At 47.8% G+C, this 22,008-nt stretch overlaps 1 protein-coding gene across 1 annotated transcript in view; it reads left to right on the top strand.

The window, feature by feature from the left end:
• Nucleotides 1–20,326, top strand: part of LOC128310517 (serine-rich adhesin for platelets) — a 125,350-nt gene extending 105,024 nt beyond the window's left edge. Inside the window, exons 7-10 of the mRNA XM_053047173.1 lie at nucleotides 11,499–12,185; nucleotides 13,229–16,306; nucleotides 17,161–17,324; nucleotides 19,408–20,326. Of these exons, the coding sequence (XP_052903133.1) occupies nucleotides 11,499–12,185; nucleotides 13,229–16,306; nucleotides 17,161–17,324; nucleotides 19,408–19,618 (4,140 nt within the window). The 3' untranslated portion in view covers nucleotides 19,619–20,326. The remainder of the gene's footprint in view (nucleotides 1–11,498; nucleotides 12,186–13,228; nucleotides 16,307–17,160; nucleotides 17,325–19,407) is intronic.
• The last annotated feature ends 1,682 nt before the right edge of the window (nucleotides 20,327–22,008 follow it).

Below are 22,008 nucleotides of genomic sequence, written 5' to 3'. Positions count from 1 at the left end.
ACACAATACGGGTGAACGGAAAATGAAAATTAAGCACATCGGTTTGTATTTCTGCTCCCGTTTCATGGACACACTTTCCGTTCCCAGGCTGCCCCCATTGCGGCAATCAACCTATTTACCTTCCACATGCCCCGTGGTTTCCCGGCACACTCGGTCGGGAATTGGCCTTTCCGGCCATTCCGACACTTCCGGCATACGAAACCCAAATCAGACCGTGTCAGCAATCCTCTCTTGGCTTATGAATTATTGCCCTTAGATACGGGACGGTCCATTAATTTTCGCACAACTTCTGAGCAAACCCCTTTTTTGTCGTTGTCTTGTGATATGCTTCTTCGAGAATTGCGTTCCCCAGAGGAGGCGAAGAAGGAATTTCCGAAACCAGGCCCATTTCTTTCAGCTTTCCCAAGATAAGGCCAAGAACCTGTACAAAACGGGCACCCTTTGAAAGTATTCTCGTACCCAGGCGAAGAAAAGCAAAACGGTACGGATTCGGAAACAAGTGGAAATACTTAAGAAAGGTTTAAATATGGCTGTTGCTAACGCAACCCTGAACGACAAAACGGCTTTTTTAGCTCTTTTAAAACATTTACTTTATTACACGTTTTTATCTAGGCGATGGTGTTCGGTGGTAGTGATAGGCTAAAAATTTGTCCGCTTGCCTCGCCGGTCAGGATCCAAAAGAAGGATTCTAGCGCTCGACGGTTGTCGCATCGGCTCGGTTGACGTCAACGTTCGCATCCTGGCCGATGAGGTCCGAACCAGCGCCCTCTGCTGGTCGCTAGCGTAACTACCGCGGCGCAAGCAGATCGTCCCTAGATTAGTCGCGCCGTCGCGAAGTGACAGTCCACCAGCGTTTTAACGCAGTTAAAACGAACTACTTGGCGCGACGTTTAGCGTAACAATCTTTACCACGGGTCTTTCCAATGTCGTCCCTCGCGCCGTCTTTACTACCACTCGCCGGATGCCTCCGTCCCTTGATGGTATCACTCGTTCAATCCGTCCTTTCGGCCAACAATTTCTAGGGCAGTTCTCGTCCACGATCAGGACAACGTCTCCGGGCTCGACGGGTTTGCTGGGTTCAAACCACTTAGTCCTCCGCGTTAGTGTCGGAAGGTATGTCTTCATCCATTTCTTCCAGTACGCGTTCGTCCTAGCCTGCACGGCCTTCCAATTTTGCTGCAGGGTTGCGGATGAATCGTCGTATTTCACTAGGGGTTTCAATCCTGCGGAAGAGCCTAACAGAAAATGATTTGGGGTTAGGGGTTCTTCGTCCTCACCATCAACCGGGACATGTGTGAGCGGCCGCGAATTGAGCATGTTCTCAACTTCGATTAATGTCGCCGTGAGTATCGCATCCGTGGGGTGCCTCTCCGTGAGGGTACGGCCTAGCATTCGCTTCACCGACTGGATCATCCGCTCCCAAGATCCGCCGAAGTGAGGTGCTGCCGGAGGGTTAAACTTCCACGCTGGGTCGGGGGGACCGAATTCGCATAAGATCGCCGAATTTACGCGTTCTGCTGCCTCTTTCAGCTCTCGATCGGCGCCTACAAAATTTGTTCCCCGGTCGGAGATTATTTCGATCGGGATCCCTCGTCGCGACATAAAGCTACGCACCGCCATCAGGCAATCGCTTGTCGATAGCGAGTGCACTACCTCGATATGGACGGCTCGAACCGTCAAACACGTAAACAAAACGCCCCAGCGTTTTTCCGTCTTTCGACCATTCACCACCAACAGCGGACCAAAATAATCAATTCCCGTATACGAGAATGGCTTCGAAAACGCGGCTACTCGGGCAGCAGGCAGTTCGCACATTTGCGGCGTTGTTGGTTGTGCGTATAATAACGTGCACATTTTACAACGCAATCGTACGCGTCTACATACCGATCTCAGCGCTGGTACGTCGTATCGTTGCCTTACTTCGTTGACCACGGTTTCCTGGCTGCCGTGCTTGTAGTGGCGATGCACATCGTCGACGATCAGCTCCGTCACGTAGTGTTTACCGGGTAGAATGATAGGACGCTTCGTCGACAGGTCCACGAAATGACAGCGGTCGATCCTTCCGCTTATCCTGAGGATGCCTTCCTCGTCCATGTAGGGATTTCGCTTAAACAGGGAGCTGCTTCGAGTTATCGGGCACTTCCATGGTGTCGCGTTAGGATTTTCCTTGTGCTTTTGCAGAAGCTTGTATTCGTCAGGAAACGCACTCCTCTGTACATCCCTTATGATCGCCTTTTCAGCAGCTTGTACTTCTTCGCGGGTGAGTGGACCTGTAGATCGAGAATCGGATTTCATGACGATTTTTACATACCGACATACGTAGGCCATTGTCCGAACGAGACGCGTCCAACGCGAGAATCTTTCGTAGATGACGAATTCCGGGCGCACTGCGTGAACTCCAACCAGCTTCGCTGCTTTTTTCTTGCGTCTCTCCTCACGGGTCTCCGATGGCACTCGTTGCGGTATATTCCATTCCGTCTCCGGTAGGTGCAGGAACTCGGGCCCATGAAACCAGCGCTCGGAAGCAAGGTTGTATTTTAAATTGGCCCACTTAGTCGCTTCGTCAGCTACGTTCATCGTGGTTGGGACCCATCGCCATTCGTCGGTCGAAGTCGTTTCCAGCACTTCTGCGATTCTGTGTGCTACGAAAACCGAGTACTTGCGATGATCTGCGTTCAGCCAGTCCACAACATCTGTTGAATCCGTCCAGAAGCAGTAGCGATGAATGGTCTGTCGATGAGCGCCCGCTATCGCGGTGGCTAGTCTGCATCCCATGACGGCGGCCTGCAATTCTAGTTTAGGAACGGATAAGTATTTAAGTGGTGCTACTCTTGCCTTTGATCCAACCAGAACTACTTCAATCCTTCCTTCATACTCGAAGCGGAAATACGCGACCGCCGCATATCCGTCAGCACCCGCGTCAACGAACACATGAAGCTGCAGGGACAATTCAGGTAGCGGAACCAACTGTCGATAGCATCGAGGAATCACGATACTCTCTAGCTCCGGCAATCGTTCCATCCACAAATCCCATTTACGCCGTATTTCGTCGGGGACTTCATCGTCCCAGCTCAGCTGGCAACGCCATACCTCCTGCAGAAGAACTTTTAAATAGAACAGCACACCAGCAATCAAGCCCAACGGATCATATATGGACATCAGGGTTTTAAGCATTTGCCTTTTGGATAGCGGTTTGTCTTTACGTGCCAACTCAAGGTGTCTTACGCGGGAAAGCTTAAAGCTGAAGCTGTCCGTCGTGGTGTCCCACCACATTCCCAGCACCTTCTCGGGTTTCAGGCACGATTCGAAATCCATCTCCTTTCCGGCTTCCTGGTTTCCTTTTACCGTCATCATTACTTTGCTGCTATTTGAAAGCCAATTGTGGAGAGAGAATCCGGCGTTAGTATGAATTTGGCTCACCTGGTGCGCTAGTTCTGTAGCTTCCTCTTCTGTTTCCACACTCGTCAACATATCGTCCACATAATGTTCCTCCTTAATGCATTGTACCGCTCGAGGATACTGTGAAAGATATTTTTCGGCATTCTCATTCTTCACATATTGCGCTGTACAAGGAGAACACGCTGCACCGAATGTCATTCTTAACATGACGTATTCCTGTGGTTCTACATTAGTTTTCCCCCATCGCCATAGGAAACGCTGGCTGTGTATGTCGTCGCCGTCGATTTGTACCTGGTGGTACATCTCCGTAATGTCGGCCGCCACTCCGATTTTATACTCCCGAAAACGAAACAACACAGCTTGCAGCGAAGTCAGTAGATCAGGTCCGGTCAGCAGCTTCTTGTTCAGTGAGACACCCCTCACTTCAGCAGCCGCATCCCACACCAATCGGATCTTATTCGGCTTGTTCGGGTTAGTAACGGGAAACACGGGCAGATACCACTTCCTAGGATAGAACGTTTTAAGTTCATCGTCCGTCACTTGTCGCACGTAACCTTTCGTTACATAATCTTGCATTATCCTGTTGATTTTCTCAGTGAGATTTTCATCCGCCTTCATTTTTCTTTCGAGGCATTTTAGTCGGGACAGTGCCATGTGGCGATTTTCCGGCATGAAAACGTTATCGCTTCGCCATAGCAAGCCCGACGTATATCGCCCATCGATGTGTCGAGTGCTGCCTTTTAGTATCGCCATCGCTCGTTGATCCTCTTTCGATAACAATAGCGGTTTCGCAGGACCATAACCTTCGACCTCGAAATACGCTGCCATCATACGATCTGCCCTTGAGGTCGCTCCTTGGCAATCGCAGATGTGGTAGCTTGGCTCAGGCTGCACTCTGTTTGCTCCATCGTTGCAATTTGTGCACTTACCGAAGATGAGCCATCCCAGTCGCGTCTTCGTTGCGGTCGGTTGTCCTGGCTGCCCTTCTATCGTCTTCAACGGCCTCGTTAACCTGTATTGATCGATACCTATTAAAAGTTGTGGTGAAACCTTTTTGTAAGACAGCGCCGGAATCGACTTAAGGTGCTCAAATTTCCGTTTGAGCTCGTTCGCGTTAACCGATTGACTAGGTAGTGATAGGTGACTGACTGTGCGCACGTCGGCCATCGGATATACGGGCGCATCTGCTTCGACACTGGACACTTTCACAGTCACTCGTTCCGAATCACGTTCATCCCGTTGCTGTCCCGCACTGTACTGAAGGCACATCGGATCAGGAGCGCCTCGAACGCCTAGTTGTCTGGCCAGCTCCTGCTCTATTAGCGTCACCGTCGACCCTTCGTCCAGCAGCGCGTATGTGTAGATAACACCACTCTCTCCATATAGCTTTATCGGAACGTATCGTAGCAGGGTACCATCTACACGTGCTCTCTGATGGTTCACTTCTTCCTTCCGCTCTTCACTTGTCACGCGGTGTAGCTTACGGTGATGCTTAGCAACACATCCTTGCGTACCGCATTCGTCGCGTACGGAGCACGAGCCGTAGTGCTTACCTAGGCATCGTTTGCATAACTTTAGGCTGCGCACCTTTTCCCACCTAGCTGGAACACTCAGTTTATTGAATGCAGTACAATCTGCTATGGAACGACATGAATCGGTGTTGCATATCGCGCACGGACGATTTTTATTGCTCTGAGCCTCGTGGCTCTCCACGTGTTGCGCGTGAACCTGCTGCGTTGGCGTCTTCTTCTTCTTCGGCTGCGGAGGAGTTACCGCCATCGCTCCATCTGTCGCCGTTTGTACCCAGGCGCTAAACTCGGTGAGCGTAACGCGTTTTAACTCCAGCGTACGCATGCCCCAGCTCCATCGAAGATAGGCCGGCATTCGGTCCACCAACTCTTGTAACAGCGCTGCGTCGTAAAGCCGCTCAGCATTCCCGCTCGATTTTACCGTCGCGCAGATTTCTGCCACGAGGTCACCGTATTCGATGAAACTTTCCAATCTCTCGGGCTTTATCGGTGGCGCTTCGCGAATCTGATCAAGTAACGTATTAACGAGCACGTCCGCTCTCCCGTACGCCTTTTCTAGCGCGTCGATTATTTCGTCCAGGCGTTCAGCGTGGCGGAGGCGGCTTTGCACCATGCGTAACGCCTTTCCTCGCAATGCCGATTGCAGCCGAAGGATATTTTCGTCGTCGCTGAAGCCAAACGTACGGGTTGACCTTCTGAAGGTAGACAAAAATAACGGCCATCCTTCGGGATCCCCATTAAACGTAGGGAGTTCGGATTTAACAGCTTGGCGGGCAGCTATTTGGCTCTGGCTCAGTTCACAGTCATCGGTAACCGAAATCCGTTTCGCCGTCGAGCTTGGAAGCGGTTCTCTCAACGAGAACGAGGTTTGCTCGTGGCTCATACGAAGCCGAGCTAATTCCGCATCCTTTTCCCGCACCATTCTAACCGCGTTTTCCGTGGTGGCTTTGAGAGCCTCCATGTCCCTCTTTAGACGCGTCAATTCATCTTCCGTCGACACGCTAGCTACTTTGCACTTCGCGTCGCAGCCCGCGCACCACCATGCCCTCGTTTCCGCTATTTTGTCCACGTTCGCGCACTTGTGGTGATACCACTTATCACAAAAGTCACATTGTATCGACGGTTCCGCGTCGGACTTTTCGCATACCGCGCACGTAACGTACGGAACTGTTGCACTGTCGTTCTCCATTTCGCACTACACGTTTCGGATACTTTATGTGGCTGTGTGTACTTGTGTGTGTATCTCTTACCAAGTCCAAGTCCTTTGCGTGTTACCACGTGGTTACACAAAGCGGTGAAAAACGAATAAATTTACGATAAAAGTTAACTTTTAACAGTGGAGAAATTTTTAGAATGTTGCTAACGCAACCCTGAACGACAAAACGGCTTTTTTAGCTCTTTTAAAACATTTACTTTATTACACGTTTTTATCTAGGCGATGGTGTTCGGTGGTAGTGATAGGCTAAAAATTTGTCCGCTTGCCTCGCCGGTCAGGATCCAAAAGAAGGATTCTAGCGCTCGACGGTTGTCGCATCGGCTCGGTTGACGTCAACGTTCGCATCCTGGCCGATGAGGTCCGAACCAGCGCCCTCTGCTGGTCGCTAGCGTAACTACCGCGGCGCAAGCAGATCGTCCCTAGATTAGTCGCGCCGTCGCGAAGTGACAATGGCAGTTAAAATCAGTATTCAGACAGATAAAAGTTGATGAAGGTTTTGATGAATTTCTTTACAATTTACTGCACATTTTTAAAGAACGTAGAATAGAAAATACTTTAAATTATTCTGCAACATGGTCTAACGAAGATGACCATACATCCTTCCTTTGCCCATTCCTTCATAATATGAACTACTAAAATGTGTTCAACTTAACTACTCCAGTCCAACGCGATATCCAAACAACCATCTTCAAAAATGAAAGACGCAGTGAAGATTCTTCACATTTCTATCACTGACAAAGCAACGCTAGCGTGTTCTGGATTTTCTATACGCAAGCAAAGCGTACATCACAAAGCGCCTAAAGTTAGGCAATACGCATTGCAAAAATTAACTAATTTCCCCTTGTTTTAAGTCAAAGAGCTCATAAAATACAAGAATAATATTTAAACATAAAATACAATATAAAAAAAATCTTTGTTAAGGTTAAAGTTAAAGAATAAAGTTCCCTTTTCCACGAACAACAATATTGGTAAACGGTTCGATGGTCCATCTCAGTCCCATCCATTAGCTCTCCGTACATCAGCAAGTACCTTTCCGCGCTGTAGCATTGCCTTAAATTGTACAGCACTTCACGCAGGATTTCACTTTCTAAAGTAAGCTTTATGGCACCAGCCAAGCCATTTGCGATTCGTGTAAAATCTCCCAAAATTGATCCATTCCGTTTTACAACCTTCGACGCGGCAACAGAAAAACGCGAAGTTCACCCCGGTAACCACCTTCATACCACGCACGTGAAGAATGTCGTAAATGGAACGAACACAGCGTTTGCTACATATGCACACTAACAGCTCGCACTGCAGATAAACAACCTCCACCAAAAGGCATCCTCTACCCGTTCGAGAAGTGCTATAAAAAGTGTTTCCTTCGGCCAGAATCCGGTAACGGTCACGGTGCGTAATGCGATTCGTCCCGATCGGAGATCCCCGTCGAGTGACGTACGTTTCCGTACGGCGCTTATGAAGAATGTGAATGGATTCGGTTGAATAGATGGGCACAATCATTCACCATTTTGGGGGGGTTGTTGGGTATCCGTATCCGGCACCATCCATTCGTTCCGAGCATCATGCTTTTACGCGCCACCAAATCAAAGCCTTCGCCGAGTTCGAACCGTCGAAACCTCGAAAGGTAGAGTGGCATAAATGTTCGATGTTTTACCGCTGGCCCACCGAAACACGGCCCAGTACCGTGGAGCAAAGGGGTGAGGAAATGGGGTTTTCCGAACACTAATATACGACTGCTTTCAACCGATCGTTTGCCGGCCTATATTTACGATCTGATCCTAAGCTTACCGTTCCTTGCCGGGGAGATGATTTTAATGAACATACTTCAGCCTTTTAGAAAACACGAGCAAACAACCAAACAAAAAAAACAGACTGAACGAACTCCGACAGTATAGCCCACCCTGTCAGAACCATTCACCGTCCAAAATGTGAGTGTTTGCTGTCATGTATGATTTGGGGTTTGGCGAGCGCAAACAAAAAATTGAGATAGAGAGCGGGTTCGCTTGCTTTTCGGCATCCATGCCGCACTCACGGGCAATTTATAGCCCACCCCCGATATATGGTATCCCTTTTTGCCGAGATATCATCATTGAAGCTGGTTTGAGGCCATCCCATTATTGATGGGTCATTTGCCTGTGGAATACCGGCACGAGGCAGTATCGGCCGAAATCGCTCGCAGGGGTGTTTTGATTTTAGATGTCCCGATCGTAATGGCAGCAGTAAAGGATTGAGATGTGAAATCATAATTGAACACGCACATCAAAACTTTCCGTTCCGTGAAGTGGAACACATTTCCGATGCAAATCATCACCCGAAGCCTTTTACCACGTGTCGTTGACAGGCGGCGCGCGTACATGGGGAACCGCATCCGCCGCAAGGTAAATAAATGCTGTCCCACGTTAGCCCAGGGAAGGACGAAGGGCGACCAGCAACATCTTGCGTGCGTGGAAAGTCGATGAATCTCCCGGATGGGATGGCTTAATTTCTTCCCGGTTTCGCGTTGACAGAGCGTGATTGAGAGACGGATCTAGGCAAGGACTGCTCGTTAGGGGTCCAACAGACAACCACAAACTTTGTCTACGGGTAACGAAACCGCCGGTCTACGTGTGTGTGTGTGTGAGTGTGTATGTGTGACGATGTGTGCAGGAAAATGGCTACAAAGAAACCTTGATTCCGCCCACCCATCCACCCGCCCACTCGGTTGGTGGTGGCTTTCCGTGTCCGTCACACAATTCTCATCCCTTTGCTTTGCGTTCTCCCAAAATGAATATGTCACTTTTCATCAAGGATAAGTGATGAAAGATAACCGAAACCGAACCCGGGGCCACCCTTCGGTCATGAACCGTACGAATGGGAGATTGTCCTTCGCATTCAACGTCTATCGTTAGCCTCGGTGGAGGTTGTGGAACATTCGATACTTGCGACCTTTTGCAGCGAGCAGAGATACATTTCCTTTTATGGTAAAAAAGAAATCTATCTTTTGAGTAACTCTATTACGACTGACGACTTGTTCTTAGCATGGTAAATATTCATGTTGGAAGTTTTATAATGCGTTACATAATACCTTACACAAAATACAGTCTAGTGGTTGTCTATAAACGCCAAAATGTATGCAATCTGTGTTGTAAAACTAAGGCCCGGTAAACGTATACATGATCGGTAATTTTCCTGCCACAAACACACATGAGATATCGCTGCTAACACGCTTGCTAAACCGTAAGCTCATTTGCCACGACATGGCCGTGGTACAAAACCGAAAATCTCATTTAATGGGTTTCGAAGTTTGATCCTTGTCGGTGTGTCCGTGCCATTCGGGCCCATCCATCCCCGAACACCAAGCACACACATTTCCGGTGACTGTTGGAACTCGACCAAATAGGCACACCCCTCCCCTGGGGGGGTGGCGGATTGAATAACGAAATTTGATTGAATAGATAAGTTTCAATTGAATTACGGACTTAGAAGACGACGGCATGCTGGGATGACATGACGGTTCCTCCCGATGCAACGGGTGACAAACGCTGTTCGCTGTTGCTTCGGCTGTTGTGCGTCACCAGCCTCTTGTCACAAAGGGTGACAACGGCGACTCCCCGTCGAGTGCCTCGGGAGAAATGCCAATGAAAAACGTGCCCGAGCGCCCAGCTCCACTGGTGAGGTCGGTGAGTGTCTGTCCTGGAACTTCTTTGCCTAAAGTGCCTGTCCGTTTTGGGTGGCTTGTCCCGAGGTGAATGTGTTTGACGAAATGGGTTTATCGTCTCGCACCGCATCGCAAATGTAGCCAATGTGGATAGCGTGGTGGGACAAATGGACCGGGGTCATGACAGTACGGGGCCTGGGACGATTCGTATCCAACTCCTGGTTTCGCCCAAAAAGGGCAGCTAACGAGCTTTCGGGTTAGGGATTACAACAACTCGAGAACAAACAACTTGTCGAAAGTGGTTACCAAGTTTCCTCGGGGCCTGGCCAGCCAAACAGGGGGCGTACTGCTGCTGTCGCTCTTTCCTGTGTGCGTGTGTAGGTGTGTCACAATGAACACAATGTTCTGCGGTGTTGCATACGTTTCAGGGGTTCGGTGAAAAATGAAACCGATACGTACGGCAGCGTACGGGAGACAAAAGTTTGGCGGTGGATAAAACATTTCTTAACGAGATGTTTGAAACCATTACGGTTAGTGAAGACATATTAGTCTTTTTCGGGGTACCTCTAGTGTGCATTGAGGTCTAACCTGACTTTATGATATCACAAGGTACTTCCTATTTCTAATGTTTCACCTCTGTTGAATGAGAAAAAACACAAAACAGCTAAAAGTATTACAGTCATATGCATGATCTTCTAACATTATTTAAACCTGTGACTCTTACAAGCTGCATCAATTTCTGCATAACTTTACTGCACTTCTTTTGCAAAACAAAAAAAGGAAATTCACCCTCCAAAACTTACGAATGCACTCGTCTGCACAGTGGATAAAAGCTTTCTCGCTTGGTTTTAGTTGTGCTCGGTACTACCACTCTACCACTCTGTCCACTTTCTCGGACCGTCGTCCACCGATAAGCGCACCTCCTGGGGCGGAAATGCAAGAAATGTCCCATCAGTGCGCCCTGGCTCGGATCTCGCAAAAGTTTGACCCTTGGTGAATCCATAAATTTCGCACAGCCCTACCGAGCGAAAGATTAAGACAGCTCGGTAACCGTACAGCCGGGAGGGGGGACCGCGTAATCTACCAACCGAAAAAGGGACGTCGACGAAACCGCCCATTAGTAGTTCCGGCAGCACCGGATACCAACCCACCGTGACCGTGGACTGCACAGACGAATGGCAGTGCAGACCGGTCGACAAAGGGCACATTTTCATTTTAAAAGATAATAATAGTTTTACCCTCCCGGTGGGGTTTTATCCCAGAAGGGGGGCTGGGGACTGCTGTTCATTTCTCGGACAGTCTGGCTGCAGATGGCAGATGAGAGAATAGGACACAATCCAGCCAAAAAAAAACACAACACACACACACACTGACACTGCCGTAAATTAACATTGTGCTTCGTTTGCTTCACCATTCTGTCCTTGGGGTGAAATAATCCAGCTGGGGAGTACAACAGCCCCAAAAAAAAAAACAAAACCCGACCAACTCTTAGCCACGTTCGCTACATCTCGCTCCGGGATCTCCGGACGTGGAACCGGAACGACCAAAAGTCAAAAGCAGATTCCCAACCACTTTTGCGCGACACTCTACTGCCACCTTGTATCGCTTTGTTCCACCCTTGTGAGAAACGGTGTCTAGTTTTAATGCTCTTACGTACACAAAAAAAAACGCACAAGATGACCGACTTACCCGTACGTTGAATGCCTTACTTTTCCAGCTGCAGCTCAGCCAGAACAAGCTGTCCGCAACGACCGCAACGACGGCGACGACACTAACGTCAGCGGCGGCGTCGACAACGGCGACGGTGGTCAGTGCAGTGCCAGTGCCTTCGATGGCAGTCACACCGACGAGCGCCAACCCCACCATCATCAGCACACACCCGAACGGTACCATCACCACCACCAGCACCACCACCACCGCCGCCACCGCCACCAACATCATCAGCAGCAAGGCGACAAATGCTGGCAGCGCAAGTGCCGATCCTAATGGGCTACTCTCCGGGACAGCGACCATCTCCGTGTCATCGACGGCGGCCGGCGCGTCCGCCCTCAGTGCGGTCAATGCGGTTTCGACGACAGCCTCCACTGTGACGACCACCACACTAACTACCGGCACTGGACAGGGGGCGCAGAATGGACACCAACCGGCTGCTGGACCCCAACTACCCGCCACTACCAAGCTCGAGCAGAAGCCGGTCGAGTGTAACCTGTGCCATCGGAAGTTCAAAAATATTCCCGCCCTCAACGGACACATGCGATTGCACGGGGGTTACTTCAAGAAGGATTCGGAGGCGAAGAAATGTGATAAGAAGGAAAACACTGGGCCACCTCTGCAGACGGCGAGCGTTGGTGTGCGGGCACTGATCGAGGAGAAGATCATCAATAAGCGCAGCAAGGATTTGAAGGTAGGAATAAGCGCAACAAGATGTATCTGTGTGATTACTGGTGTTGTTTTTTTGCTCCTTTCCGGTAGATTGTTGCAATAGAGGTTTCGACGGGTTTCAAACACAAAAAAATATGCTTATTGGAAAATAAGTTTAGCAGATTGTAAGAAATTCAATGTATACAGCATTTTCCCAAGTTACGCGACACACGAGTAACGCGAATTCGAGCAATGCGAATCTCAAAATTTTGACAATTTGTGCAATTTAGTATGTGGAATTGAATTTTTATGTGTCAAATTTCAAAATTTCTCAAAAATACTTTACATTATAACATTAATTCTCGCAACAAATTACTCTAATTAACGAAATAAACGTAAAAATATCAATTATTAATGTGTTTTCTAACGTTAAAAGTAGAAATCGACCCATGAATACAAAACATAAATGATAATTTAAAAGGAATTTGACTTAAGCGAAAATCTTAGTTACGCGAATTTTTCTGGCACGCATTATTCGCGTAACTCGGGGAAAAAACTGTACTTATATTGCATAATTTTGGGCGTTATTCGAGTGTCCTTAAGTTATAAAACCTGTATCTTACAGGGTTTTCGAGGATTTTATTGTAATGTTTAACGCAATTGACTCTTTTAGCGCGTATTGCACAGGAAGACGGTGTTAACACGTTGAACAGAACTATATGGGTTTGACAGAAGCAACATTGCTGTTTGCCGTACATTTTGTTGGTAGCAGTGTTGCCAGCCACATCATTCGACGGATGCTCTATAGTTCTGCTGAACTTATCAACACCATCTACTGTAATCAATTGCAAACCCAAACATAATAGCATCGCGCTGAAGATGGGAATAAAATGCCATAAAACCCTGCAATCCTACAATCGTTGAAAACCCTGTTTTGCAATCGTTTACCTTACTGCAGCAATCCCTCCCGTTTGTATGTGATGTGATGCATTTATTGTTTCGTTTCTTTTCCGTTCCGTTGCCCTAATGTGTCGTATCTTTCTTTGGTGTACCGTTTCGTGCCACCGCGCGTTTTGGTAATGATAGAATCTCTTATTGAAGGGCTCATTCGTCGTGCCGGCACCACCGCTAACCGCCCGTCGGCTGATCGACGCCAACGAAGCATTCCTCTCACCGAAACCGAGCACGGTAGCGATCGTCTCCACGTCCAACGGTACGACGCAGATCATCAACACCGCCACGCTGCACTCCAAAGCGACGCTAATCAATGTTACCAGCTCACCACAATCCATCAGCACTTCGTCCGCGCCTTCGATAACGATCAATGGATTGGCAGCAGGCACCGGCAGCACTACCACGGTGGCCGGTACCGAGCTGAAGGATGCCACCTTAATCGAACTGCTCAAGCGCGGCACCAAGGTGGCGGTGAAACGGGCGGCCTCCACAGGGGACACCACCTCCGCAGTGTTATCGCTCGCGCAACCTGCGATCAATCCAACGATCACCTCCACGGCGATTGCTAACCACACCACGGCCCAGCTGATCACATCCGCCAACTGTCGGACCGTGACCGTGCTGCCCGGTGCAACACTGTCCACCACGCCAAAGATGTCGCCCACGATCGCCGGCACGAGTCTGATGGCGAATCCCACCAACGATGGCACTCCCCTATCGCTCACCATATCGCAAACTCCATCCTCAGCACCAGGCGATGTGTTCACGTTGGCCTACTCCACCGACTTCGGCGATGGTGATGTGTACAGCGTAAGCGATACGGCCATGCTACTGCAGGCCGTCGACCCGATTCAACTGTTGCAAGACTCCAACTCTACCGAACCGCTCGACGAGATCGCTCTCTCCGATTACGGCTCCATCAGCGATCAGGGCTTTGCACCGTCGCGTCAAATACAGGCCGTCCTAGACTCTCCTTTGCCGGAGGGACTGGCCGAGTTTGGGGCCCTGCACGGTAAGGACTTCAGCGTGCTGTACGGTGGCACAGCAACGTCCGGCGAAGTGAACGGCGGAACGACATCTTCCACCACCAATCTGCTACAGTCATCCCCGTCCGGTCCTCATCTGTCACCGCTTCCCTCACCACTGGCCTATCCAACACCGCCGGCTTCACACGAGGCGGTAGCGCAGGCATCGCCTTTCCTGGACGACTCGCGCCACTTCACCGACGCGGGTTCCTTCTTCGATGACAAGCGGGGGGCGCAAAGTTTCCTCGACGATGGCTTCTTCAAGACCGAACCGAAGGACGACGAGGCGAAGGTGTCCGACCGCGAGAAGATACTTGCGCTCAAGCACGAGCTGCTCGATGAAAACCACGACCTGTTCCGAGCGAACAAACACCTGCTGGATGAGCACTGTTCGGAGCTGTTCAAGACGGAGGATAGCTTTTTCGCCGAATCAAAGCCCACCTCGGTCGATGGCGTGACGTCCAAGATGAATCTGGACTTTCTCGACGACGCGCAGGTGTTTATCGAGGAGACACGCAACGCTTCCTCGCCGCTGTCGAATGCTTTCTTCTCCGCCACCATGTCGTCGGCGGCGCAGGTTAAGGAGGCGCTCGAAGAGGTACTACCCAACGATGACGACGATGACATTGGCGTGTCGGAGGGTGACATCGATCTGTACTACCTGAATGGCCTTTCCTCGCTGCAGTCACAAATGATGCCCAACTCGGACGATCCGTTGCTGTCCTCCTCGCCGAAAGACTTTGCCCACCGGCAGCACCAGAAGTTTCTCTTCGAACAGAGCCAAGCCGCCCAGCAACAGCAACTGCAGCAACATCAGCAACAACTCCAGCAGCAACAGCAGCAATTGCAGCAACAACAGCAGCAGCAGCAGCAACAACTATTGCAACAACAGCAGCAAACAGCTGTTGGCGCAATCAATCAATGCATGCCTCCCAGTGCCAAAAAATCGAAGCCCTCCGACGTCGAATCGGCCACGTTCGGAGGTGACGCGAATAAGGTTCCCCTCACGGTACAAACCGACCCCATGCCAAAGGACGCGGACAGTGTGTTTCTCAGTCCGAGCAGTCTGTCCTCACACAGCTGTTCCTCTTCTTCGTCGTCATCCTCACTGTCGCTATCGTCGGTAGCTTCGCCCAAGCTGCAGCACGCGCTCTTAGGCAGTACCAGCTCCGGAGGGCCAGTGTGGCCTCGCAAGCGTTCCCAGACATCGTCCGCTGGTTCGGTAAGCGTGTCCAGCCATCCCATTGGCCAGCGCAAACCCACAATCTATCTGTCCAAACTGCGTCGATCCACCACTTCGCTCCTGCCGGCCTTACACTATACCCCTTCGCCGATGCTAAACCCTGAGCGCATCGGAACTACCGGGCTGTACACCAACGTAACTCATGCTCGCTCAACAGGTGCTGCGGATGTGGATCTTGACTCCACGATGGACAGCACGAGTGACATCTTTTCCGAGCCTCCCTTACCGATACGGCCGCGCATTAATCTCGGCCCGGACTATCAAGCCACCGTACCCGAATGTACTCGTCCGGTCTACGGTGGACTGCAGCAGTTTCACGCTGCGCAACAGGCCCAGCGGCTCTGGGATCCGGCGTTAACCCCGAACGAGCGACAAGTGCAACGCTTCATCGAGCTCGCCCGTTCGTCCGCCGCGCCGTTGGGATGCCACTCGGAGGAAAATGCGCTGCGTGCGCTACTCGAAGCGAACGGCGAGATACACCAGGCCATACTCGGTATGTTGCAGGGCCCACCCGCCACGCTACATCGCCGCTGGACGGCCGACGAGATCGAGCAGCTCATACAGGGCCTGGAGGAGTACGGCAAGGACTTCTACCGCATCGCACGCGATCTGCTGCCCGGCAAATCGACTGCTGATTGTGTGCAGATGTACTACTTCTGGAAGAAGCTTGGAATCGACTACAAAGGCACGACGGCCAGTCTTGCTGGACCGAAGTACACTGGGTTGCATGGATCTCCATCGCCTACTCCGTCACCGCCGGCTCCACCGCCACCGGTCGAGGATCTACTGCTGGATCATTTGGACTATACGGCCAATGCGAACACCGTGACGACACTGCCGAGATCACACCAGCCCGTTCAGTCGGTTCAGCAAAATGGCCACTCCGTCAGCACTCCCAGCGATGTCCGACCGCATGTTTGCGAAGTTCCTGACTGTTCAGCGGTACGTTCTCTTTCATCGATGATTTTAACCACTCTAACATAGACGATATTATCTTTCTAGCATATATTTCACTCCTAACTTGCATAATACTAAAAGTTACATTACATCTGAAGATATTTTCATATTTATCTAACTAACAAACGTACAATTACACGTGTGATCAAACAGACTGTTTTCAACAAAGAAAATCCTTTAATTATCGTTATCATTTTTCCTCATCATCAAATATTTTGGAAATTATATCTTGAATGTCTAAAACAACAAATTGTGATAGCCAAAAGAATTTCTTTCGTCGAAACGACATTTTACTAAATAATGGAGACGCCCAGTAGTTGACGAAAACATTAAATTTAATGGAGACGCCCAGTAGTTAATGCAGATACCCAAAATAATGGAGACGCCTAGTACTTTGTAGTGCTACGATCAAATTTTATACCATTTAACCTTTGAGTTAAACAATAGAACAGACATAACACTTACAACAACGATAGACAAACCGACAAACATCATAGACATACGCCAAAAACCAACACAATCGAGCATGCCCGGGATAAGGCAAATTGCAAGGAGGTAATGCCTTGTAAAATTGTACACCACTCGACACTACGGTGTCGATAATAAGCCGTCATCATGGAAATATAAATAAATAAATAAATAAATAACTAACACAAAATGTCATTGGCTAGGGTTAACAACGGTTTAAGTTCTTTGGCGAATTATCTCATCTACAAGCTCTCAAAAATAGATTAACTACTGACAAGATCCTTATTATCCTCGGGTATTTTTTTTATTTACCCATCCCTGTACTTATCTCTCTCTTATCGCTCTCTCCCCCATCTCTTCCTTCTCTGCAGAGCTTCTCGTCCAAAGCGGCCCTCCACGGTCACATCCGCATACACTGCATCGGGCGTAGCCACAGCACAGTTCAAAATGGTAATTTTTTGAGTGCCGCCGGTAACCCCATTAACCCTAACCACATACCGACAAAGGATGACTATCCCTGCAAGGTGTGCGGCAAGTAAGATCACCCCATAAATGCTCGTTTTACGAAATAAACCGTAACCAACAAACTTCACTCAACTCAACAGAATATAAAAAAAAACCCTCGGAACAAAATATTCAAACAGCACAGAACACAACGATAAACAACAGTTTGGCAAATCTTAGGTTGTTGTGCAAGTAAAGGGCGCCCTACAATTCCGCGCTGGTCAAACCGGTCCCTTCAAGTGTTTTGGTGGAGGTTGGAGGATATGGCCAATCCAGTTAACATTTTTATTGGTGCTTTTTAGTGTTTAGTTGCTTCCTTTTTCCTTTGCTACTAGTTTACGACAACAACGATCTAATTACCGTACCTTAGATACCGGAAGATACCTTCCGGATTTCTCCAAGAACTAGAAATACCTAACCTTTCCTTTCAATTTCCTCGGTTTTATCGCCTTTTGTTTTGTGCACCTCTTACGAAAGCCAGGAAGTAGTAAAATCTTTTAATCCAATTCTAAACGTGTAAGTTAACGAAAGGATTCGGTCGGTGTCCGCTCGGCTCTTTGGCCCAACATCTCCAGAACACCGACAGCAAAAGTTTGTCCGCGGAAGCGCCCATCTCTTATCAGTTGCATCAGCTCAACTCTGTTTTCTACTAGAATGTATGTGTATGTACGCGCGTATGTGTGTGTATGAGTGTGCGTTTTGGGTCCAGTTTAACAAATTGACACACAGTATTCAACTGCACCTGCACAACAACAGAACAATAGTACTCATAGTAATTGGAGGGCGAAAGCAATCATACAGAAGGCATTCAGCTGTTTAGAGTGTGCTGCTCGCATGACTGTATGCGTATGTCACATCTAGCTTATCGTACTATCACTATCTATCACTCTTCTCTAGCTTACTGATCTGTTTGGAGGCAGTTTTGTAAAACGATGTAATGAGAATTAAATTTAGCATAATCTAAGTAACTCTCTCCTGTGGAAGTAGCTGCTTCACTACACTATCAATGATTGAATGTTAAGGATGTGTCTCCCTCTTATATGAGTGTTCTATCCGCCCTTATCTATTTTCTGCTGTTACGGGAATCCATTTCCAACGGTTTCTACTGAATCTTTGCTTCCATTTTCTTCTCGTCAATGCAATATGCGTATATGTTGTGTGTGAGCGTGTGTGAGAGAATAAGAGAGAGAGAGAGAATGTATGGGTGTGTGTAGATGTGTTTATGTGCTGTCTGTTGTGTTCTCGAGCAAACCATACTGTGCTTTAAAACGAGCATTCTGGGTAACACCTGAGCGCTTACATAGTACTTCCCACAGAGGAACGTCCTCTGATTCTATTCCCTCTTTCCTCTTCAAATGCTTGCTGTTCACCTGTGCCATAACGAAAACAGACGATCGAACTGAAGATTCTGCTTCTAACGAAACCATCCCCTACTTACTAGCCCACTTGCTTAGTGTTGTGAGTAAAGAATCTTTTGAAAAAAAAATCATCGATACGAATGAGCAGTAAAGCAATTCTGTGAGGATTCATGAATTCCTTGAAGATTGAAGAAACTTTGAAGATGTATGAAATTTTGAGGATGCTAAAACCTTCAAGTTTTTATAGACCTTTGAGGATTTATAAGTGTTTGAGGAATCATGAATCTTCGCATCTACAGTTTCAACGGTATTCATGCAGTTCAATGAATCAGATAATCAGATTCATGAATCACAACACTACACTATAAACTCCTATATTAACTGCTGCTATCTGCTAGATACTACTCACTAACGCCTACTACCACTTTCACCACTACATTCTCTTACTATCGCCATCTTTATCTTACTGCTAACCCCTAGTGTTCATACTGTGTTGTATTTTACCAGGCGAGCTACTAGAAAGAATCTGCTTCTTACGTCAATGTGTGTGTCTGTCTTGCGTCCCGCTTCTAGAGCCGTAGTGAACAAACTCAAACGACTTCACTCAACTAACAGCAACAAACCCGAACGAATCCACTCTCAACAACTTCCACAGCCCTGACCATCTTGAACGTCGATTAATTGCTATCTGTATCATTCCATGTCTTTTCCTTCCCGTCGACGACCCTTTGATGCCCATCGTTCCACCAACCAAAGGGTATTCAATAAGGTAAAAAGCCGAAGCGCTCACATGAAATCACACCGGCCGCAGGATGCAAGCGATCAGCTGCAGCACCAACTACAGCTGCACCAGCAACAGTTGCAGCAGCAACAGCAACAGCAGCAACAACGCCAACAGCAAGATAATGAAAAGCAAGAAATGCACGCAGAGGAAAGCACGCAACTGCAGCTAACAGTGACGAAGTGAGCCAACAAACAAACACATCTCCATGGCAACCGTGACGACATGAAGCTCCCACAACAACAAAAAACAATGGAGAACACGCAGCTAGACAATCTTTTTGCCAAACAAAAAAACAAACAACATGTAACACAAGAAAAAGTGATGGCCCCCCCAGTACGGGTGAGGTGTCCCGCCACAGCCAAAACACACTGAAACGCGTCTCACCGTTTCCCACCACCGTTTCAAGCAAGTGAAGCGAAAACTGTAAGGACGTTAAGGAGGAGTTTAGAGGAAAGAAAATGGAGAAAGCAACACTGAGAAACTTTAAACTTAACTAACGAAAGGTTGTTAAAGCTACAAATTACCGAAGCAAATCACAATAATGTGGAAGCAGCAAAGCAGATAACTCAGAAAGAGAGAAAGAGGGAGAGAGAGCTCAAGATAAATCTGCAGTAAAATCGTTGCACTAAGCTGTTCTAAGGAAAGAGAGTAAAAAATTGATGATAATGATGATGATGATGATGATGATGGCACCCGAATGCCTAACACCCGTTGTAGTTGTGTAAGTACTGTGAAAATACCAGGTCAAATTATGTAACTTCCAAGCAAATGTCCTCCTAAACCGCGGGACTTTACCTAACCTTATGGGCACTAATCGGTGCCAGCGGTGTGAATCGAAAGTGAAGAACTTTAAAATCTCTCTTACAAAAAAAAAACAAAACAAAACAAAAGCACCGTGACACTAGCTAAGCTCTCTACAATAGGCTACAACTAAGCAACAACGGACAAAAATGTGTAAGATGGCGATCGGTAGCATGATGATGGTAGGTTGTAAGGTACGTGTGTGTTTTTTGTACACAAGTGAGTTTTTTCGTTGTTGAATCTTTCTACTCTAGTCGTAAATTTGAAGAAAAAAAACTGCTCAACACAAAAGCCCCCCCCCCCCCCCCCCCACACACACACACACACTTAACGTAATGTAAATCGTAAGGTTGTCGCAAAATGGCCAATGGTTGCAAAACAAAATGCCGGCTTGTATCGATGTTTAATTGTAGAAAAACGATCATAACTTTTTACAGGATTGCACCGACACACGCACACGCACCTCCTGTCGCTCATTGTACATAGAGACATAGGTCTGTGTTTTGTTCGAAACATTGTACCAAACCGCCACACAAATGTGCATTCATTGTTGCATTCACACAGGCACGCACAAAACAGCACAAAGTAAAAACGAGCAAGTGTTTTTAATAGGCTTAAGTGCTATCCAGCAAGCGTTATAGGAAAAGACACATTTAATCGTTTTTTTTTTTGTTGTTGCCTATTCCCGCACACCGAGCACTGTAAAAGGATACGCAAAAGAATGGAAGCAACAAGACAGTGAACGATTTATGTTATCGAACCGGACCCTTTAAATTCCCACTGTTTTTTATTTTTTCTTCTATCGGGCACCCAAACTGCACCCCTTAGCCCAAGCAATTGTAGTGCTGCTAGCGTCAACGTTTCCAGCAAATAGGCAAAGAAGAACGGTGGCCAACACGTTTTCCCAGTATTATCAAAAACAAAACGCGAGAAAAAAATCCCTCTTCCTACGTCACAATCACAATCATAAGAATAACGTTGCCAATGGATTTGTTACACGCGCGTGTGTGCTGTTGTCACGATAAAACGATTCCTTTTCACGCGCAGATCGTTAAGCAGCGCGAAACGACAGAGGAGCAGGAAAAAAGCACCCCGAAGAAGCACTTTGTTAAAGCAAAACAAAAGGAAAAAAGACATAATTCGAAAATAGCAGTGAAAGGTGCAGCGGTGCGCTAGAAAAATAAGGTAAGCAAATACAAAGTAGTTGTGCGATGCATCTATTTCCTAACAAATTACTAAGTTTTACTAAAACAGATGTGTGTAGAAAGTGGTTGGTAAACATAAAAAAAAAAACAGAAAACCGTAAACTTGAAACATGGTTGTATCTAGAACTTAAGTGTTGATCAATGTTCTTAATTCTATAAATGATTAAATTGTAAGTAAATGGATAATGGTAAAAACAATGTGGTACGATGCAAAATAGATTAGCAGAACAGAGCGAAATGGACGAGTAAAAGTGCTTAAAAAACTACTGAAACAAACAAAAAAAAACACACACACACAAGACAGCACCGATCATTTCTAGCACAAGGAGAGATTAACTCGATCGTTGTTATATATACAAATAATTCATGACAGAAAACGCGTGCTAGAAGGAGGGCAAAACGAAAGTAACATACGTGATTTACGCATTGATAACAGGGTCGACTAAAAACAAAACTTCTATCTTCATGCCCACACATACACGCGCCCACAAATACATTACTCACAAAGATACTCACTAGCTCCCCTTGCCAGTTAGTGTCTCTCCTGTCTGTCGTGGTCTGACATTT

The sequence above is a fragment of the Anopheles moucheti genome, chromosome 2 (assembly GCF_943734755.1).
Source record: "Anopheles moucheti chromosome 2, idAnoMoucSN_F20_07, whole genome shotgun sequence".
Classification (NCBI taxonomy): domain Eukaryota; kingdom Metazoa; phylum Arthropoda; class Insecta; order Diptera; family Culicidae; genus Anopheles; species Anopheles moucheti.
This window is presented reverse-complemented; position numbering and strand designations above follow the sequence as displayed.